The sequence below is a fragment of the Mustela lutreola genome, chromosome 12, assembly GCF_030435805.1.
Source record: "Mustela lutreola isolate mMusLut2 chromosome 12, mMusLut2.pri, whole genome shotgun sequence".
NCBI lineage: Eukaryota > Metazoa > Chordata > Mammalia > Carnivora > Mustelidae > Mustela > Mustela lutreola.
In genome coordinates, this window is record NC_081301.1 from 51,932,816 (window position 1) to 51,954,890 (window position 22,075).

The 22,075-nt window shown below is 37.6% G+C and overlaps 1 protein-coding gene across 8 annotated transcripts in view; it reads left to right on the forward strand.

Moving 5' to 3' along the window:
• BNC2 (basonuclin zinc finger protein 2) overlaps positions 1-22,075 on the forward strand; it is a 431,681-nt gene that overhangs the window by 170,137 nt on the left and 239,469 nt on the right. For 5 of the 8 annotated variants that reach the window (XM_059143441.1, XM_059143448.1, XM_059143449.1 and 2 more), the window contains exon 3: positions 4,081-4,164. The exons of the other annotated variants lie outside the window; for them this stretch is intronic. In XM_059143441.1, coding sequence (XP_058999424.1) covers positions 4,081-4,164 — 84 coding nt within the window. The remainder of the gene's footprint in view (positions 1-4,080; positions 4,165-22,075) is intronic. 8 annotated transcript variants of the gene reach the window in all.

A 22,075-nucleotide genomic window follows, 5' to 3' on the forward strand; every position in this document is an offset into this window, starting at 1 on the left:
TAGTGCCTGTGAGGCAAATGGCTACCTGAAGGTTGAATGTTTAACAATAAAATAAAGTTTCAAATGGGCCCTGACTCTACAAGAATCATCCCTGACTGTGTAATCGCTTTTCTTGGTAACATGTTTCTATTCTCAGGTTGTCATTTCTGTGACTCTTTGTTTCTTCCATTGTCCCTTCCTTACACACACCTTGTACCTCGTTCAGTTTCAGTTATTCTGAGTATTAGCTCCCGTCGTGGGGCTTTTTCAGACTTCTTTTCAAAAGTCTGGCCCTTAATAGTTTATAATGTGTGATCTTAGTAAACAAAGAACTTGTGTGTGTGTGTGTGTGTGTGTGTGTAGGAAGCCTGCCATATTTCCTCCCTGCCCCACAGAAAATGTGTTTTCTGGAAGCCCTTTTGACACTGAAGTGAATGCCCACTGGCCCTCCCTTGCTGAATTCCCCTGAGAGGGGAGAAAGGGGGAGAGAGAGGGAGGCCTTTATGCTTGTTGTCATATCTTTTGTTTCTGCTGATTATACACAAAGTAAGTTGTAAATAGCTCTCTCACACACCATGATTCCTTTGAGGTATGTCCTGGAGAGTAGATATGCACTCAGCTTCTGTGTTCCCTGGGGATTCTAGAGGGTTCCTTTCAAAGCCTCCTGCTTCCTGTTACAGCAATAGCAAAATGAAATTTAGATGAGTACTAGACAATTACTATCCCATAATTAAACCTGTGGCATACTTTCAGAAATAGTAGCTAGTCGGTTTAGTATTTTTTATTGTTTTTAACTTAAATGTTTTTATTTCAAAGCAAAATATAGTAAGATGCAAAAAGAACAAAAAATAAAAGTCCCCTAGTCTTATAGCTACTCAGAGATTTTTAAAAAAAAAATCACTGGGACGCCTGGGTGGCTCAGTTGGTTGGACGACTGCCTTCGGCTCAGGTCATGATCCCGGAGTCCCGGGATCGAGTCCCGCATCGGGCTCCCAGCTCCATGGGGAGTCTGCTTCTCCCTCTGACCTTCTCCTTGCTCATGCTCTCTCTCACTGTCTCTCTCTCTCAAATAAATAAATAAAAATCTTTAAAAAAAAAAAAAAAAAAAAAAAAAAAAATCACTGAAACATTTTGTGAAAATCATTGTAGAGAACTTTATTTTAAAGTATGGCGTCAAAAAAGGCACTTAACACTGGCATGAAGGAAAGCAAATGAAATTGGAGTTCCCCAAACCAATTTAAATTTTATATTCCAGAGAAAACGGTGGTGAGGTACATACCGTATTTTATTATCTGAAATTACACTGGAGTGATAATAAGGGGCTAGACAATTTATGTCCGCTGTATCTGTCAGTCATGTTTTTGATTGTTTCTAGCTAGCTGTCTCACTACTGAGGCTTCTAAATCAAAAGGCCTAATGGTCTAGGTGTGCAGAATTATAACTAATGAGGTTATCAACTTTTATATCCTTTGTTTTTTCCTTGGTACATTTTGATGAATTAGGAAACAGAGCTTGCTTTCCCCTTAAATTTTTTTTCTTTATCTAATACTGCCACGAAGTATAGTGGGCAGAATGGGAGAGGACATCGTTAGACAGTGAACCCAGTAGTACAACTGGGCAGTTTTGTTTTTAGTCTTAATTTCCTCATCTTTAAAATGCCGAGGCCCATTTACCTGGATCCTGATGGATTTTTTTCTGCTAAGAAACCCTAGGATTCTAAGTTTGAGAGTGCTAACTCACATCTCTAGTGTAGTTCTTTTTATGATTTGGATAACTGTAACATTTTAGTAGCCTGGCACTGTTTCCTTTCAACTTATTCACAGACCTTTTTGTTTTCTCTCAGAAACTGTGTATTTCTAAGTGTCTGAGGTTGTAATCGAATGTAATTGTCGTTGTTTAACTTTCCCCTTTTCTCTCAAGAGTGTTTATAACATGCATTTTGTGGGGTGGGGAGTGATGTAGAGGAACTAGAAACCTAGTATTGGTGACCCGATCTAATAATGTTAAGGTAAGCGGGAATTTGTTTTGTGTACATAAAATAGAGTATTACTTACACTTGATTTGCAATGTATATATACTGGCTCACAGAATGTGCTTTCATCAGTTAAGTAGCTACATTTATTGAGGTTTTATAAGAAGCTGTGGGGGGGGGGTTTGTTTTGATATGGAATATTCAAAGATTAATTTTTTCCCCAGTTCTTCTATTGCACCGGAGGGAGAATTACTGTTGCAGAACTCATTAGTGCCCCTCCATATGTCAGCTGAGGGGTGGCGTCAGGCAGCAGCCTGGGTCTGTGTGTGCCACAACACACATGCACTGCGTCCCTGCTCATCTTCGTGCCCCATTTCTCTCTCATGCCTCAAGTTTGAGGATAATTTCATGATGCCTATGTTGCCCTAGGCCACAGAGCAAGTGGTAGTTCTTGATAACACACTTTCTCCACCTCCTCTGTCTTTTTTGTAATTTCTTTCATTTGAAATAGCAACACATGCCTTTAGAGTGGAAGCCGCTAAGTACAACTTTTGCATGTTTTTCATCAACTTTGAATATCTTCTCAGTCTTCTCATTTCTTAAGTTTGGGTATTGCAACTTTCTAGCATGGAACTCTGAGCTAGTTATTTACCTACTGGAAGCTTCAGGGTTGTTGTTGTTGTTTTTCCATCTTTTTATTTTTTCCCTCCCATTTGTAAAAGGGAGATTCTCATATCCTGTAAGATGGTTGCAAGGGAAAAAACCGGGTCAGTCCATGTGTAAGGTGCCCACATAGTGACTGGCACATCACAAGTACTCAGTAAACATGACCTCTCTCGCTTCCCCTCTTGGGCCCCACTGTGAGATATGTGGATGAAGAGCAGTTAAGTTCAAGACAGATGATAATCTGTCCATGTTACTTTATGGATGTAGGTGGGTAAGAAGAAAGAATGTGAGACTTAAAAAGAATAGGAGAATTGGTCCCCAAAATGTCCAAAAAATTGAGTGCTTTTAAAAAATATTAGTAATATTCACTGGTAAACTTGCAAAGTGGACTTTATTGAAAATTGTTTAAATTTAGAGAGGTGAATTTGTGGGTTCAAAGAAAGAGTAAAATGACTTCTAAGGCAGCACACTTGGCTGAAAACTGATCTCTGAACAAAGAAAATTGACTGGCACAGATGATGGTAAGTGGGGTTAAAGCCCAGAACAAAACAGCAAAGGTGGGCCTTGATAGGGAAAGAAGACAGGTGGGACGAAGCTGATTGATGGAATGAGATTATGAAAAAAGATAGTTGTATGATTAATGAAGATAGCGTGTGTTTGCAAATTTTGAGTAGTGATTCAGAGAACTTTTTTAAAAGGCAGAAAACAGGTTTAGATGGAATCTAAATCCTTTTGTCTTTATCTCAGAAAAATCTAAATTGAAATAAGCAGGTAACAGGAGGTAGTATTTTGGGATGAGATAGACTAAGTTAATATAGATTTGAAAGGGAATCTTAGTGGCTTTCAGTATAGAATTTTAGATATAGAGAAACATTCTAAATTTATAGCTGTTTTGTTAGCATTTTTATTATTGGAACAGACATAAAATAAGCCTGTTAAAATTTAGAGATAGTAAATAATAAATATTGATAAAGTCTGTCTGTGCTAACTTATACCATGAATAGGAAAAATAAATTTGAACAGGTATTTTACAGTGGAAAGGAACTTTAGACATTAGAAAATATGTTCTTCATCCTCCTGTAAGAAAATTAGAAAAGGGAGAAAATGTCACCAATGTCAAGCAGAGATTCTATGTTCCTTTTCCTCTGTACTTTAACTTTCTTTCCTCCTTCCGTCCCGAGATATTTAGTAAATGCTTGCTTTGTGCTACATGCTGTGGATACAAGGGGGAATAAAAATTTTGTGGATCTTTTCTTAGAATTTGCCTTCTGGTAGTTAATAGACTTGGTTACATGCTATTTGTAACATATTTGACATAGTAAGTGTCAAAAACCAATGAAGCCATGCTGGCCTGTTGCATATCTGCAGTTGGAATGTCCCTGCTTCTGTCTAGGACAGATGTGTTTGTGTGCAATTCTTAGCAGCCTCCACACCCAGCATCTAACTTGGCCATATTCCCCCAGGTTCCAGTGGCATGTGCTGGCAGAGTGCTGGGTGCAGACTTCTGCCCAAACCTGGAGGAGCCAGACCAGAGGCTGGAAGTCCAGGTTGGAGTCTTACTGCTTTATTAGTTGGGGGTGGTGTGGCAAAAACAGTGGTTCCTGAATGTCTGACATGGATATATCAGTGTCATCAGGAGATGGACAGTTGTAGAGATAGGTTTAAAGGAAGAACCAGAGTGGCATGTGTGCCACAAAAAGTCCTTTTTAGGCTAAATTGTCTGTAACTGGAAATAGCTCATTTATTCATCCAAGAAATGGTATATACTGTGGTAGGTGAGAACATGTTTTCTGAAGGCTGGCTGCCTTGCTTTACAAAAGTTACTGTGAGACACTTGGCAGAGTCACTCAGCCACACTGGGCTTTAGCTTTCCCATCTGTAAAATGGGGAATTGCCACCGAAGGTGATTATGAGGACTGAATGTTGTAACATCTACCTAGCTGGTAGCATAGGGCCTGGCACATAAGAGACCCTCAGTAAAGACTAGCTCTTATCTTTTAAAAGCATTGTTATCATGTGCTTGGTTGCATGGTGGTCTCACAGCTCAGCAGAACAGAAGCCTTTGGGCACTGTACTAGAAAAGTATGATTTAATGGTAACTATCTTCCCTTTTCATGTATGGAGAGATATGTCCTGGGATACAATATTAAGTTCTTTAGTCAAGTGAAAGTATTTATTTGGAATTCAGCTCATGTTACGTGGTCTTGGGATATTAGAAGTAATTCGGTATTTCATAGATAAGAATATAAGTATGACACGTAGCTCAAAGACCTACCTTTACTCTGTGTGCCATGTAGTATTTAAGAAATGTGTGTGCTACTAATGCAAAAATACTGGATGAAGTTGTCACATGGATGGCATCCCTAGCATGAGCAAACACGTGCTATATTTTTTTCAGGACCTGCATTTGGCATCATTTTCTAAATTTTCAGACTTACTGGATGAGCATGGGGAGCTTGGTTTTAAAGCATTTTTGCTGATTTAGACACCTTGCATGAGAAAGGAAAATAGTTTTAAAAATTGACTTCTTCGCAGTTGGAGTGAAGGTGGAAGTGGTGGTAGGAGGAGGTTTCCGTTTTTATGGTACTGAAGAGTGCACTGTCTCCTGCACACCTGCTCTTGGCCTAGGGAAGACCGTCTGAGTTCTGCTGTACCACAAGCTGGTCCTGTCTGGGTGGTACATGGCTACAGTACAACAGAAAAGCAGGTGTGACACATATGAGACATGATCATGTACTTCCCAGTTTTCGAAAGTGAACAGCTTGTGCGTGACACATAAATGCAGAGTGATGGAAGACTTTTCATGGAGAGTGGTCTGATCCTTGACCTCTTTGGGTAGGACAAGTGATGTTCTTCAAACACATCACCTGGAATGGTCTGTCATGGTGGTTGTTGGATAATCTGTTTGGGAACCTTGAGTTATGAAGCGAAAAGCAATGGATTTTGCAGATGTGACTGTGTGAAATAAAACTGAAAGAGACCAATGGAGAATATTATTTTAACATACCAAGAGAGAAGATGATGTTTACTAGTTTACATGAAACCCTGGTTGTAGGTAGTCAAAACATTTGTAGAGTTGACAATTCATCACGGTCCTTGTGAAGAAGACCAAGCCCCTGGGCAAAGAAATGACTCTCATTTTATTGGACTCCTCCGCTTGCAACACCATTTTGGCAGACTGAGTGGAAAGGTTGAATGTGTTCAAAGAGTCAAGTGTGGTGAATTGGTGCATTAACTGGGACTCATTTGAACATTTCCTTCTTGTTTTCCTTTTCCTTTCTAAATATAACTTCCATACATTTTAATGATATCTGGTACATATCCACATTATGTCAGACATAAAAAAAACCCTGACACTTAATAGGTTCTTCACCAGCTAACAACTTCAGGAGTAGTTTTTTGCTTCTAGAGTCCTTTCATTCTTGCTATGGGGCATGTATTCTAGTCTTTTTCCCCTCTCCCCTTAAGAAATGAGGCATTTCTTAGTTTTTAGTCTTAATTCTGAATTTCAGGGAATTCACCATAGGACTTGCCAGAGACCTCTGTTTTCCCTGCTTGGATCTCAGGCTGTCCCTCAGGGCCAGGCATTATAACCACTAGAGGATTTGCTGTTTGGGCCTCTTGATTCTGAGAATTACCTCTTGTACACCGTGATTTAGGAGCGATAGTTTGTTTATATCCTTTCCTATGAAGGATTTTCATTTAGACACACAGTGCCCATATCTGATTTAACTTTTCTATTTTAGCTGACATAATTTCTCTTGACTGGTGGGGTCCCTTTCTATTCTTACCTCTTTCCTTTTCACTCTTTTTTTCTATCCCTAAAATTTCAGATGGCTCAGCAACTTTATTGCTTAATAATTTCAAGATCCTTGACACTCTTTCATGAACATATCTTTGGTTTTGAATGACTGTTATCCTGAGGTCCGTGTCTTACTTGACTTTGCAAGGGTGTCTTCGGGCTTATTGTGTTAATATGCTTGATTTAGAAAAGTAGCTGGAAATCAAGACTTTGATTCACTGTCTAATTTTTATTTTCTTCATTTTTTTAAAGATTTTATTTATTTATTTGAGAGAGAGAGAGAGATCACAAGTATGCAGAGAGGCTGGCAGAGAGAGAAAGGGGGAACCCGATGTGGTGCTCCATCTCAGGACCCTGAGATCATGACCTGAGCCGAAGTCAGAGGCTTATTTACTGAGCCACCCAGGTGCCCCTCCTCATTGGTTCTTGAAGTGGGTATGAAACTGTACTTTCTTATAGCTTGGGAAGTTAACTGATATATATTAGCAAAAACTTGTGCTCTTAAATAATTATTTTCTAGGAAATAGTTATTCTAGTTTAGACTTCCCCTAATTCCTATTAAATATTATATTTTCAATCAGAGAAAAGTTACTTTTTAAGTCTAACTGTGCCTTATCCTATATTGCGTTTTTACAGTTAGCCCAACACAATTCTTTTCTTGGTTGGGAATTCAAGATGTGGGGTTGACTTGATATTTTTCACCACTAAAGTGCTTAGAAAATTAGAGTAAATAATGAACCAATATTTCAGTATCAGATTAGACACAATTTACTGTGATGTTTCATAAACCACAGACTCCTTTCTTCTGTGAATGCGTGAAGGATCACTTTTTTTTTCCCAGACATACCGGGGTGCAAGTGTAAATTTCCATAAAATTTAAATGAGGTGCTTCCTGTAATTAATGAACAATTGTGGCTGCTCTCTAGTCTGCATTGTAATTAACCGTGATCAGGCTTGTTTAGTGATGACACTGTTCCTGTAATAATTTGACAAGCTACTGTGAATTTGCCAGGTTATTAAACAACCTGCAGCATTCACTTATGGAATCACAGGGATGAGCTTGGAGGCTGCTGCTAGTTAAATGCAGCATAAGGATGAACTGAAAGCTGCTTATTGAAGTCTATCGATCACCATGACCAGATTTAAATTCCTATGATTTTGGGGAAGTTAATTAATTTTGTGTGGGTTGTCTTGAAAACTTTTTATTGCATAATAAACCTGCTAGGGCAAAGCTGGTCATTTTTATGAACTCATAATGAAGCCAGCAAATTTTCTATATTATTATCACCAGTATGGACCAAAAAGAATTTGAGATTTCCCCTTCCCACCCTATTAAACGGGTAGAATTATTTAAAAACAACAAACTGTATTCTCTCCAAATTCATTCACAACATTCAACATTCCTCAAATATAAGTTCATTGTGTGTGTGTGTATGTGTGTGTGTGTGTGTGTGTGTGTGAGAGAGAGAGAGAGAGAGAGAAACAGCAGATGACCTTGAACTAAACACAATGCAGGTAGAGTGAGCCATCTAAGTGGACTAGTAGCCTTATGTCCATGGTCACTAGTACACCCGCCTTCCCCAACCCCCCTTCAGGTTAAGAACTGTTCAAAACGTTACTGTCTAGTTACTGTGGTGTCTTTCATTCAGATTCTGTTTATTGACTAAACCGCAAGGATTCCTGCCCAAAGTACCAGGCGGTCTATGCTTGACTGATTTTGATTTTCTAACATCAGCCCTGGGGTTTATTTGAAAAATGTACATACACTGCAGCTTTAACAAGTCAAGTGACTGCATGTTTTTGACCACGGAGTGGAGTATATCTGAAGATCATTAAATTTGGGGGGGTGGGGGAGAAGAGGGGGTGGAGAATAAGTGTAGTAGTCATTGTACCATTGCAGAATGTGTGTGTGTGTGTGTGACACATGGTTTTTGTCTTTTCATCTTCTCCAAGAGCCAGAAAGTTTCCTGCCGTTCTCTTTCCAGCTATTGACAAATGATTGCCAGATGTGAGATCTTTGCAGTGCTCTTTCCCTCAGCAAACCTGCAGCGATGGGATATTTGATTCTCCCTTGCCCATTTCATCTCCTTTCCACATCTGCCAGGGACACACAAGCAATACATCCCTACATGAGAGTTTAAAGTTTATTCAGCTCCTTTTTCCCCTCCTATACAGTGTTTGGAGACAACAGAATGAGGTCCATATGACTCTCTCCCAACTTCACTGTATGAAATTAGTTGTTTATTTTACTTATCTACCTCTTAGTAATTGAACTATTTCATTTTAGTTTCGGTCCATGGAAAATTTGATGCAACTCTGGGAGTGCTAAGAATTTCCTATTGTTGTCTGCTTGCTGCAAGTATGCCATCATCTCGACTCTCTCCGATCACCTCAGTTCTGATACAGACTAGACTGTTGGCTTCATAGAACTTCCTAGGAAAGCAATTTTAATAAACAACTGTCAAAACATAAGTGTAGCATGTCTGTAAATTTCAGTAGGCATTTGAGATTAAAAGAGCCTGCTATGAGGGGGAAAATTCAACTTGTTTGGCTTTATTAGCTTACCCTGTATTTGTGTCCATTGTCAAAGTTGATATGGATGAGCTCCTAGTTTTAATCCCAAATAGTTTATAAAAGAGAAAGTACACTGAGTTTTGGAGGCATCTGAAATTAGCCTGTGTAGGCCACACACATAATCACTAACATGCACAGAAGCCTTTTGCATCTGCTTGGAATCTGTATTGATATTGATTTTTTTTTTTTTTCTCATCTCAGTTTGAAGATATTTTCCAAAATGCTCTTATAGCTTATGTTCATACTATAGGGTGGGCTGACACAGGTGGCCTTTCAGTTTTCCTATTATACTTTTTGGCAAAGAAAAGGGCCCCTTATTCCCCGAATAAGATCAGCGTGGCTTTTTTCTTTTTTTTAACATTTAAAAAATAATCCATAAAATGTCTGCCACATGTTCTCTAGTTGATGGAAATGTTTTCCAAATTAGAGCTGTAGTATTGGATTCTTACTGTATCAGTGCTAGTATGTTTACTGTTTCTGCTACCCTGTTAGCTACTCTTAGCTACTTGTGATTGTATGAATTTATATCTTTTTGTGAACTTAAAATGATGAATATAAGATAATTAGCATTTCTGAATTTCATACTGAATAAAAATTTTGGTTTTCTAAAAAAGAAGTAAATGGCTTTTTCCATTATTAGAATCAAAATAATAAAAGTGTGAAGTCTATTTTTCAGTATGTTTTTTAAAAGAAAATAAGACAACAAACAAAACCTAGCAAGCACAAAAAGAAAAAAAAAGCCAACAGCTTCTGAAATGAATAAATCTTACTGAGCCTAGAAAAATAAGTAAATCAAAATCATCAAGATATTTACATGAAATGTGAGCAACTTTCTGTATATCCATTATATTATGCCTCCATAAAGTTTAAAAAAAGAAAAAGGGGTAAAACTGTTGGCCACAAGTTCCCAAAATGTTGTGTATTTCAATTGGAAGTATCTGTTGAATAGCAGAAAATTATAGTTGGAGATACAATGATAAGGGGCACCTGGGTGACTCAGTCATGTGTCTGTCTTTGACTCATGTCACAATCCCAGGACTGAGCCCTGCATTGGCTCCCTGCTCAGCAGGAAGTCTGCTTTTCCCTCTGCCCCTTCCCCCACTCCTTTTCTCTTTCTCAAATAAATAAAATCTTTTTTTTTTTTTTTTGGAAGATTTTATTTATTTATTTGACAGAGATATCACAGGTAGATGGAGAAGCAGGGAGAGAGAGAGAGAGATAGAGGGAAGCAGGCTCCCTGCTGAGCAGAGAGCCCGATGCGGGACTCGATCCCAGGACCCTGAGATCAAGACCCGAGCCGAAGGCAGCGGCTTAAACCACTGAGCCACCCAGGTGCCCTCAAATAAATAAAATCTTAAAAAAAAAAAAAAAAGATATAATGATATATCATTAGAGTGCTTGCTCTCAAAAACAACATGATGATCACCATGAAGGTGGTAAGTTTAAACAATACCCTTCAAAACAAAATTACCCAAACCAAAGAGAATCCCTGTGGAAAAGTTGATATTTTTATTGTCCTTTGGCATTCCCTGAGGACTGACGCCAGGTTAGGCACTCAGTGGATGCTGGGAGTGGGGGGGCGGTGCGGGAAGGTGGAGGTGAAGAGCTCTTTCATAAAACAACAAGGTTAGGAACTCCTGTGGCAGGAGCCAAGTTCCTTTGCCTGTAGATCACTTCACGTAATTTGCCTTTGCTAATGTGTTTGCTGGTTTCTCATGCCTTCCTGCTTTTTCCTCAACATGGTTACTCTGGGAGGCAGAGAGGTGCTAAGCAATGGAGGTGTCATCCGGCCCATGTACCTAGGGAACGTCCTTCAGAGGACGACTTGTCACCAGCCGTCAAAGAAGAGAGTGGCTTTGTGGTCTCTGAACATCTGGCAGCGCTGCACAGGAAGCTGAGGGGGTGTCATTAATTGTGATGAAATAATTTAAACCATCAGGAATAAATGAGGCTGTTAAGCTAAGTTCAGATTCCATTTGCCAGGCACATGTGTCTAGCAGCCTGTGTGCAGTTAAAAAAAAATTGAATTATATTAGCTCATGAGTCGAAGTGAAACAGATACTGTAAATGAAACAAGTTGCTGTGTGGTGATGACATCGTGTTGAACCACTTCACAGAGTTACAGTTTGTAGGATCAATATATTGAAAGTGGTACATTACTTAATGAATTTTTATATAAAAGCATTCTTATGCAATTGAGGGATAGAGTGAGGACCAAGTGTGTGTTGGAATACAGGATGGGTAGGTGGATGCGAAGAAAGAAGCAAGCCATCGGGTCAAGGTAGGGGGGTAAGTGGTGTTCTTAGTCTGCTAAGGCAAACTGGATTGATGCACAGCTCACCATCCTATGGATCAGGCTTTGGATACAGTATTCAGTGCAAGTGCTCTGGCAGGAGGACAGTTTTTCTCTGATAACTAACTCCAGATGTTCCTTTGGGAGCTTTTGCTCCTTTGGGCACATCTGCATTGTTTTCTGGAGAACAGGGACAACTATCTTTGGTGATAGATTCTTCCTCAAGCAAATGGACTTACTTCCAAGGCTTTGCACAGTTGTGAACACTGACTTCAGATCTAATTTTCAAGTACTGTGGAAAGAGGCAGCCCTAATTTCTTTACAAAGGAAAGTCTGTCAGGTTTGGAATGTCGGGGCATCTCCGAGGTTTTTAAGCACTAAACTGAGCAATGGTGTGTACGTTCCAAAGTACATTTCTAAAATAAAAAGTCATTCCTTTACACCTAAGCAAAGTTTTCAACTTGAACTTCTATTTAAAAATAAACATAGGATTTTGAAAAAATAAAACGAGACCATGTAGATACACAAAGCATTTTTTAAAAACCACCAAGAGGTAATCCCTCTGTCCATCGAGGTGATGGTCCAACTCCAGCAAACCTTGGACAAGAGTCATTTTACTACAAGCGTCTTACCTCCCTCTGTGCCATCAGTCTCCTCTGCACCTTCCTGCCTTTGTCTTTTCCTTGTTGTGTACCTCCTTTTTTTCTTCTCTATTTTCTCTTTCCCTTCCATTATTCTTTAAATTTTCATTCTTTTGTATTTGTTTCTCTTTACAACTTATTCCGTCTTTCATCAAAGTGAACTGCAGTTCTGTTTTCCTTCATAGTCCTAGTTTTTGTGTTAGTAGTTAAAAGATCAGTATCCACAGTTACTTAAATTGTGAACTTACAAATTTTAGGTTGCATTGTTACATAAATTTGATCATTGGTGGATTTTTTTTTCAGGAATGTGAATGGAACTTAATTAGGTTTTTTTTTTCTTTTTAAAGGAATGCAGAATAATCACTTAATCATCCTTTTCCCTGGACTTTTGAGTGGAATTGTTATTGATGAAAGCCAGAAATTTGTGGTTCCCACTTACCGTTTTCCTTCTTACCCTGACATGAGGACAACATTCAAATCAAAGTACTTGAATTTCCTGACATCTAATAGAGCATCCAGTAGTTAGGCGATTGCTTCTGTGTGTTTTGATCTTTGGATTTCATTTTAATTGATGAAAAAGAGCAGGAAGATTTGAGTTCTTCAGATCTATTTTCTTGGCATGGCATTGTTGGAAGGGTTGAAGGGTTGTGTGTGTGCATAAGGTACTGAGTCTAGCACAGAGCAAGTAGTAAGCGCATTATTGTTATGACAGAAAGGTATTTTACTAGTTTCTGTTGGCTAAGCAGATAAAAATTAAGAAGAATTTTTTTTCCTGAAAATTTCACATAGTGTAACTGTTTTAAATTATATTCACTTTAAAGTTTTACAAATTTTTCCCTTAAGAATAGGAATCCAAGGTGAACATAGGGAGTTTTGAACAAAGTGTTTATGCTTTTCTTTCTTTCTTCAGAAGAAATCACAGCATACTGTAGTGCATTTATTTATTTCAAGTAAGAAAATGATCGTATACTCAGTAGTTGCTTGAAGTTTTCTTTTGTAAGAGTCTTAGTAAATACTTGATAGATAAAAAGTAGTTTCATGAACTTAAGTTTCTTCCTCCCTTTTAAAATTTTGTTAGAGTGTGTGGCCTGGATGCCTTTACTACATATTTTCAAAATTTAAAAAATTTTTCTACTTCTGTTGTTACTATTACTCTCTGCTTAAGTATCATTAAATTCATGGATTCTGTATCTTGAGTTCTGTATATTAGGTACATTACAGGTTAAATAAATATTGGCTGAATGGCCGGAGAATTTACCTACATTCTGTATTCTCTCTCAAAACCACTATATGAAGGAATGTTATCTAGATTTCAGATAACCAGCATAACATAAGTTCAAGTTGGGAACTGTCAGTAGGAATATAAGAAATGTTGAGTAAGGTGCTTATTTTTACTTTATGTAAGTTCCCAAGTCATAACAGCTTCTTAGATTCTTCGTAGAAGGAGGAAGAAAAGATAAAGGTGGAAAAACAGGAAGTATTTTAACTCTTGACTTGAATAGAGAGAATTGTATGTTTGTGTCAGAACACGTACATGTATATGGATTTTGTATATACATGCAATATATATCATTACATATAAAACCATATTTTTTTATGTTTATAGGAATGGCTATGATATTCTGTTTGAATATTTTGAGTTAGTCATAGTAACATTGCATAAATGAGGGTTTACATTGAAAACACATAGTCTACCTTCTTACATCTGAAAAAAAAAAGGTGGGGGGAAATCTTCCATTAAGGTAGATAATGGAATCTCAATCTGTGTGTGAGATTCTTTAGGACTCAGTATTTTTTTCGTATGATTTGATAATTTAAACCTGAGAATTCTTTGTATTTATATAATCTATAATGTTTTCATTTTACAGATATAGAAAATGCAGAAATTTGGAAAATGCAGAAAAGGTATAGGAATTTTAAAAAACTTACCCCACATTACATAGTTAGCTAAAACATTCTCCATTTCTGAGGTGTCAGATCCTTGAAGATACTGTTTACTGATTTTTTATTCCTTTAGAGTTTGTAAGCATTACAGAGCAGGGTTTAAATTCTTTTCCTATCACAGAAAATTATTTGACTCCTTGTATCCCTAGTTCTAGTTAATCTGAGTATTAAGAATACCGGGAGTCTACATTTTCAGATACCATAATAATAGTGTTAGCAGATTCCCTCATGAAAACAGCAGATCCTTCTGCCTGATTCAGGAACTGTGCTAACTGGATGCTAAGAAATGGGATGTTTGGGTCTTAATTTTTTTCTTTTATTTTCTAGCGTGAGGTCATTATAGAATTTAGGTGTTTGACAAAAGGTAGCTCTTGAACGTTAAAAGGTGGAAATAGTTCTATCTGAATAAGAAGAGAAATGGCCTTTACAGACATCTGAAGAATGGAATTACCCAAGAATATAAGTGTTACTTCTTAATGTTTAGTACTTGCCAGTGGAGTTTTGTGGAGCACAGAGGCAAACTAAGTCCGCTGGAATTCATTGTTTTTATAAAAACCATCTTTAAGTGCCTTTTTGAGTATGGTCCTGTGTTTGCATCCTATAAAAAGTGAGCTGAATAGACACTGTTTCTGCCCTCTAGGAGTTTATAATCAAAAACAGATAATGTAGCTGACATCTGTTATTATATTAACTTCCTACAAATAAACATTGATCAAATACATAAATACAAGTTTTATATCAAAGACAAGTAAAAACCTTTTTGCTTGCCCAATTAAATAAGTAAATAGACATCCTCATCCCCACAATGAAAGTATCCATGGATGGTTAAAATAACTAAACTAAAATAATCCTGACACCAAGATAATCCTTTTACATTGTTATTTTTAGGTGCTTTCAAAGAGTGCTGGCATTACCATAATGTCACTGATAGCTTATTGTAAGCGGGCCTGGATTCAGGCATATTGTTTTTATCTTTCTGGTTGAATTTTCCTCTCTTTCTGGAATTTTCTAATATCTCTTTGTTGACTGGTGGTACTTGCTATTGTAAACCAGCATCCTGGAGTGTACTTATAAAAATTTATCCAAGACCCTGATATTAGTAGAAATGATTTTTTTTTTTAAACTAACAGCCTTTTTACCCCTTTGAATCACTAGTTAACTGCATGAAAACAAATATAGGAGCTTAAGATTGATGCTATATAACAAGATGAAGTTATGTATCCAAAAGGCTTTGAGGGAAATACTGGTTTAAAAATAAAAAAGGTAAGTTCACAACTTTGGAATAGACAGATCTGGCTTCGGATTTGAGTAAAGCTAGACTAACTAAAATTAAATATATAAATGTTGGTAGGGGGAGATAGGCATTTAGTATGATTTCTTTCTTGATGTTTCAGTCTTAATGCAGGGTATATTAACAGTCACTTCGTTTTTGAAGTGTGAGTGTTGGGAAGTCTAAACATAAACCCATCTTAAAGTTCAAAATATTAAAAAAATAGCTATCCTTACCCCAGTGTAGGTGTCTGTGTAAATTAAAGCATGTGGATGCATAAATTAATTAGAAGAACAGTTACTGATATAAATCAAACTTATTTGGTACACTGATGAAATGAGCATTGTTTATAAGATTATCTTGTTATTTAATCTCTTCTATATAAACCTGGCTGGTTAGCATTATGAAGTAATAATACAATTAATGTGATGATGGTATACTTTTTCTTGGTACAGGCCTGATCCTGCAGGCCTTTCTTGACTGGGATTTGTGTATATAGAGGGCCATCAGAACTGGAAATTTTAATTAGCAAGAATGTTCCTACCTCCCCTCCCACCCCCCGCTCCGGTTGTATGCTGTTCCCTGGGATACTTTATTCTTTTTGAACTGTTCATCTACTGACCCCAGAAGAAAAAAACTGCCTTCAGATACTATTTTTCTCAAAACTGAGCAGAGTTCATTATAAGAGTTACCTGCCTCAAGCTATATGCTCCTATGCCAATGGGTCTCAAATAAAGAGAAAGTTTTACTTATAAATGAAGCTATTAGGAATTTCTTGAATAAACAAAGGTTTTTATTTTTTTTTAATCTTTGATGTGCAGAGGAATTTTGCTTATAACTCCTAGTCCTGTAAGTCCATGTGTAACACATGCAAAGAACATTCATTATCTTCCATGTGAAAGAGAAAGCACTCCTGTTAGCTAGGGAGCAGAAAACAGAAATGCTTAAAAAATAAACAGAATCCTAGTGCAAAAGAAAATTGTTAGTGTCAGTAGTGAGTACTTGACTTGATTCCGGACTTTTGCTGGCGTTTTTTGTCCTCCTTACTCTGCCTGCTTTCCTCATACCCGTCCCCCTTACTCCATCAAGTTGGTTTCTTTATGTCCCCAAATGAAACCGTTGGTTTTGGGAAGTTGAATCAAAGGTGTGTATTTTATTGATTTTGCTCTCAGGTTGCTTAACTACTTCATTGCATTCTTTTATTCTTTAACAGAATTTAGTAGTAATACCTAATAATTTCACTAAGGACTTGCAGAAAAACAAATTCCAAAGGTAATTCCCTCTTGATTTACTTTATGAATGCAACTTGATGACTGATAATTGTTGTTACTACCTAATCGCATCTAGAGAATGGATTTATTACAACAGTGTTGTTTTAGGATTATACACAGGACAGTTATGATTGTGAATAATGAAATCTTCATTGTGATTTCATTTTGCCCTGAACAATCAGCAGTTTTTTCCTTCTTTACTGGTCTGTGTTGATGTTAAACACTTCCGAATTGACAAGTTAGTTATTTGGATATATTATTTTAAAGATTTTTGTCTCATCTTCACAGGAGTGCCACAGCTATCTCTGTTTCAAACGTGATTATCTGTGATGTCATAGCAACATCCCTGGCTGTTAGCAGAGTATGTATTATTTCTGTGGTTTTGTGAATCAGTAACCACTAAAAGATTTCAGACCAATCATCTATGAATGATTTGTTCAGAATGTCCTTAATGAGAGAAACTGTGGCGTAAGACAACCTCACAATACATGTAAGGATACTTTTTCACTGTTACACTTGGCTCAGTTCTGGATTATGCAACTTGGATTTTCAATCACTTTTCTACTATGCAGATGTATTTGATGGAGTTTGGGTCTGTTTTCTGGGAAGCCTTGCAGGACACTACTTGTCAAACCGGTATTGAAATCAGGGATCTGCGGACTGGAGCCAAGCATATGGTGGGACAGGAAGCTTTCTGGGTTGAAGAGGTGACTAATAGTGAGCTGACTGCTCTTCTCCACTCACTTAGGAGAGCCTGCTTCTCAGATCTGATAGGAAGTAGGTTTCATATTTTTGAGAAGACAATTTGAGACTGCATGTCCTATTTCTGGTTCATGATGCAGATGACCAGAGCACATAAAGAGCTCTGGGGTGTATAGTCTGGCTCTCTGGCAAATAGAAGCCCTAGTAGTAAAAGGAGAGGGTTGTAAGTTGTACCCATCAGAGTTTTTCTGAGTATGGCTCCTCCATGGGCTGCCTCTTCTTCTAGATGGGAAGATCTAGAAGCCTTCTAGATCTTCTAAGGGCTTTTCTAGTTGGTCTCTTTTTATCACTTATCTTTTCTTCTTTACTGTGAATTATGTTACTATCTTATCTCTTCCTATTTTTTGGTCCTTTCAGATATTTCTTTTATACACCTTAGGATCTTTTGAAGAGCTGACTCAACCTAGGTCCTCCTGCAAACAGATCAGGAGATACTGACTGACATGGAGGTGCTTTGTTTGGGTAGATTCCAGAGTAAGAATGAAGGACCATGGGAAACCGATGGAAAGGTGACTTATTAAAGTGATCGGTACTACTCCTAATGGGTGCTCATTCTTACTGGGGCCTTTGGAGGCCCCTCATGAATACGTCTCCCCACAAAACAAAAGGGATGTGTTTACCCATTGGCTCATCCTTGGTTGACCTTTGTGGTCTGTTGAGCCTGAACTCCCTACACTTCTAATTTGTGCCTGTGCATCTTCTTCCATGTTGTCAGAAAGCAGGAGGCATACTCAGTCAGATGCTATTGAGCTATAAATGGGGGAAGTTGGTGTGATGTGGCTGGAAGAAGAGGTGAGACAAGGAGAGCTTTTGGTAATGCAGAGATGGAGTCCACCACAGGGACTGATACGTTGTTTTTCATATGGATCTAAAAGCCTAGAGTGTTTTGGAGTAGTTCCCTCCTGAATCCCTCATTGGTTGTAGTGGGCTTCTCACATGAGTTCTGTCAGGTGTGCCTTTACCTTAACTTTGTTATTTGAAAGGACTGTAGGCATTTTCCTTAATTTTAGCATACCACATGGAAAATTGGTCAGACTGAAGCAATCTAGAATGCATTACCCTTGCATGAACACACGTCCATGACTTTGTCCATATCGAAGCACAAGACATTTACAGACATTATCTCTGTTATATTGAGATATATCCTTGATTTTGGAATGGGAGAAGGTGTTAACCATTAAGCCACTGTGAATATTCTTCTAGAAAATATTTATTTAGCAGAATTCTGCCACAGGGTGATTTGGCTCCTTCAGATCTTCAAAAGCAAATGTCCAAATCCTCACTGCATTTTTCCAAAGGACCTAGGAACCCCAATAGGTATAGTTCATGCTTCTATTAAACCATGACATCTGGGGGCACCTAGGTGGCTCAGTGGGTTAAGCCTTTGCCTTTGGCTCAGGTCATGATCCCAGGGTCCTGGGATGGAGCCTTGCATCGGGCTCTCTGCTCTCTGCCTGCCTCTCTGCCTACTTGTGATCTCTCTGTCGAATAAATAAATAAAATTTTAAAAAACAAACAAAAACCCCATGACATCTGATAGATTAGTGAAGATTTAGGGAAGAGTGTAAGGAAAAACTAAAAAAATGGTCCCCAGTGGGATTGCAACATTATGTATGTCTTCAGCATTTACATGACAGAAGAATGTGTTTCAAAAACCAACTTTTAACAAAAGCATTTAAGTCACACAATTATTAAATGTGTTCTTTTGTTGTAGTTTTATATTTTTATTGGAATCATGGTCCCAAAATTATAAGGTTAACTACTATCATGACTCATGCAGAGAGTATGAAACATCAAAGTTTCCTAACATCAGCTCAAGCTGTAGTTCAAGTCTGCAGCACCTTTCGCTTCTTATAAGTGGGTGAACTGATCTTCATTCTTTCTCTGTGGCATGATTTCCTTCCTCCCTGGGTATTCCTGTTTTTAAAGAAATACATACTGCTTATAGAAATGATGCTTTAAGGGTGATCAAGAAGAGCAAGTTCTCTATTTGTACAGGTAGACGAAAGGGACACTTTGCAAATGAAGTGCATTGCACGGTATCTGACCTACACTAATTCCCTCAATAAATTATTATATTTTATGAAGGTAAAAGGGACAGGAAAAAAAAAACCTCAGGCAGATTCTAATAAGAATTTATAACTATTATAATATCCTCAACCATTTGGGAATTGTTATCCAGTGAGACATTTTTCTCATTTGTTCTTTTGCTCCAGTTCAGAATGGACAGTGCTGTTTCAACAAAGCATTCAGTTTACTCTGCAGAACTTTCTCTTGGTCTCAGGGAGTTGAACAGTTAGGTGATTTGAGGTTAAGATATCTTAGCACCTTTTGGGCAAAATAAAGCCTTAAGGGAGTGATAGAAGATACCATCTAGAGGATAAAGAGTTTTAGATTATAAGGAAAATGATTCCCTTTGTGGGCTCTTCAAGAACAATTTTCTCTCTTGTGGTTGGTCACTTTCAATGTATGACAATTGCTTTCCATTATAATCCCAAGCTCTAATCAATAGGTACCATATTATACAACTTATAGTTACATTCTAACCAAAATATGTCAAATGTGGTTTCTGAGTGGCTGACTTACAGTAAGTCTTCCTCAGTCCCTAAAGTGGATATTATGACTAATTTGAACTCCCATAGACTGAGGCATTTTTCTTCATATGAAAAGTGTGTGTGTTGGGAGGTGGGAGTGGGCTGCAGAGATAGGAGGAGCAGTAAACCACTCTGTCAACTTATTCACATACAGATTGATCCATTGTCATCTCCTTTGCATCTACAGGATTGTTGTGAATTATCTGCTCACCCTGGGAGATACGTGCTCTGAATTCTAATAATTTGAAATCTGCGAATCTATTAAAACCATATTTGTAGCTCTAAAAAAAAATTGATACTCACTGGGCAGTTTGCCCAACAAGAGAAAGTCAAAGAGATTATACACTTATCCTAAGTAACAGCAACCACCCTGCCAATTCTTAGTTTGAAAGAATACAGCAGACCCAAATTATACATCTAGGGGTAAAGAGAGACAAGAAAAGAACTCAATATATCAAAATCAGAAAGTAAATTCCACAATAATGGCTACAATAATGTTTCAAGATGTGATTTCAGCATAGGCCTAGTTGTTGAACTCATCATAGCTTAGATGGGTTTAAAATTGTTTAAAGCATATGCTGAGGTTGTTAAATATGTTTATCTCTCTCACTTGAAATAAGAATATTTGCTCATATACCAGTAGACCTTGAGATTACATGGGGCTGACAGCCACCTCATTGTTTGACACGAAGTGAGGCCCATTGTGTCACAGTGACATATTGTGGTCAAAACATGGTCTCCCATCCAGAGATTTTTTATCTGGTGTTGAACGAATGTCTTTAGTTTCTGTAGTATGCCAGGGGCTAGTGATGTAAAGATGCTGAAGCTGGTGTTTCCAAGGGAGCTCTGCTTTATGCAGTAGGTTTAGGTAAATTAACTTGTTCAAAGTTGCACTGTGATTTTCCCAAGGGATAGGTTTTATCTGTTCATCTCTAGAGTCTCAGCATCAACTGTCATTCGTGGCACTTGGTAGGATGGTACCTGATAATTGCTGATGAGGGAATGAATGTGGAAAATGCTGATCTTTGTGCCACAGAGCAACAGAGGCCGGGCCAACCAAGAAGGCATCTACACATGGATTTAAGTTTGAATAGGTAGTGTTTTTCTGGGGCAGAGAGAGTAGAGAATCAGCAAGCAAAGCTGAAAGATATTCTCCTTAAGGGCAAGAACCAAGTTGTACCCACCTTTGTGTACTCCAGGTCCAGCATAATGCCTGGTGCATAGTAGGTTCTCAAGAAATATACTGTGTGGCTTTCTCTTTGTATAAACTTGAAGTGTACCTTTCTTTACTTCATATTAAGAATCTGGTAAATATTTTGGTTTTAAGACATTTCTTGTTTGATTATATCTAAATGATAAATGCTAGAGAAAATAAAATGTTATCAAAAGAGTAATTTTCTCATTCAATTTAATTAAGTCAATAGGAAGTTGAAAGTACTGTTTGCTCAGGTGATCCTTACTATTCGATAATTGAGAATCGACTTTCTTTCTTGGGCTATTGAAGGTGACTACTTCAAATGACTACACTTGGCACTAAGTAGAGTCCTACTATTAATTTTCAATTAACCACATTGTCGATTATCTTGTCCAGTAACAATACTTGAATTGTTTGTACTGCCTATCTCAGTTGAGTAGGGCATGGGATCAGCAAGAGCCTGATTATGGATTCTGTTCTAGTATGGGCCAGTTAGATCTGCAAAGGAAAAAAAACCCTTGAATAAACAGAGACAGTGCTCCACATGTTGGTTAACTGTTAAATAAATGAAGGTTGTTATTACAAAGAGGACTTGGCTAAAGAAGGTAGGTCATCACATCTCATTACCATTCTTGGATAAAAAACCAACTAGTGACAGTAATTTCATAGCATCAATGTGTGTGTGTGTGTGTGTGTCTGTGTGAGTGAAATGTATTTCTCGCTGAAATTTGTATTTACCTCTTTAATGGAAATAGGAAACCTATGATGTTCATTGTTGGCTTAAACATTTTTCGGAGTAAAATATCACCCTAATACTAGTTCATAAATATTTGAATTTGTGTGTGAATTATAAAACACTATAAACTCATGCAGAAAAAATTATCAAAAAAAAAAATGTCAAGCTGGTAAAGTGTCCATGTTGACTAATACTGATTACATTAAAATGGAATAGATAGCACTTCCTCAAAACATCAGGATTTTTAAAAAGGATATAGCACTTCAAAAATTTGTGTGGATCTTGCTTTGAATAGGTTAGTATAGATTACATTTTTTACCAGTAGCAAAACAGATAAACTTGCTGTTCAGATATGGTGTTTTACCTGAGGAAACAG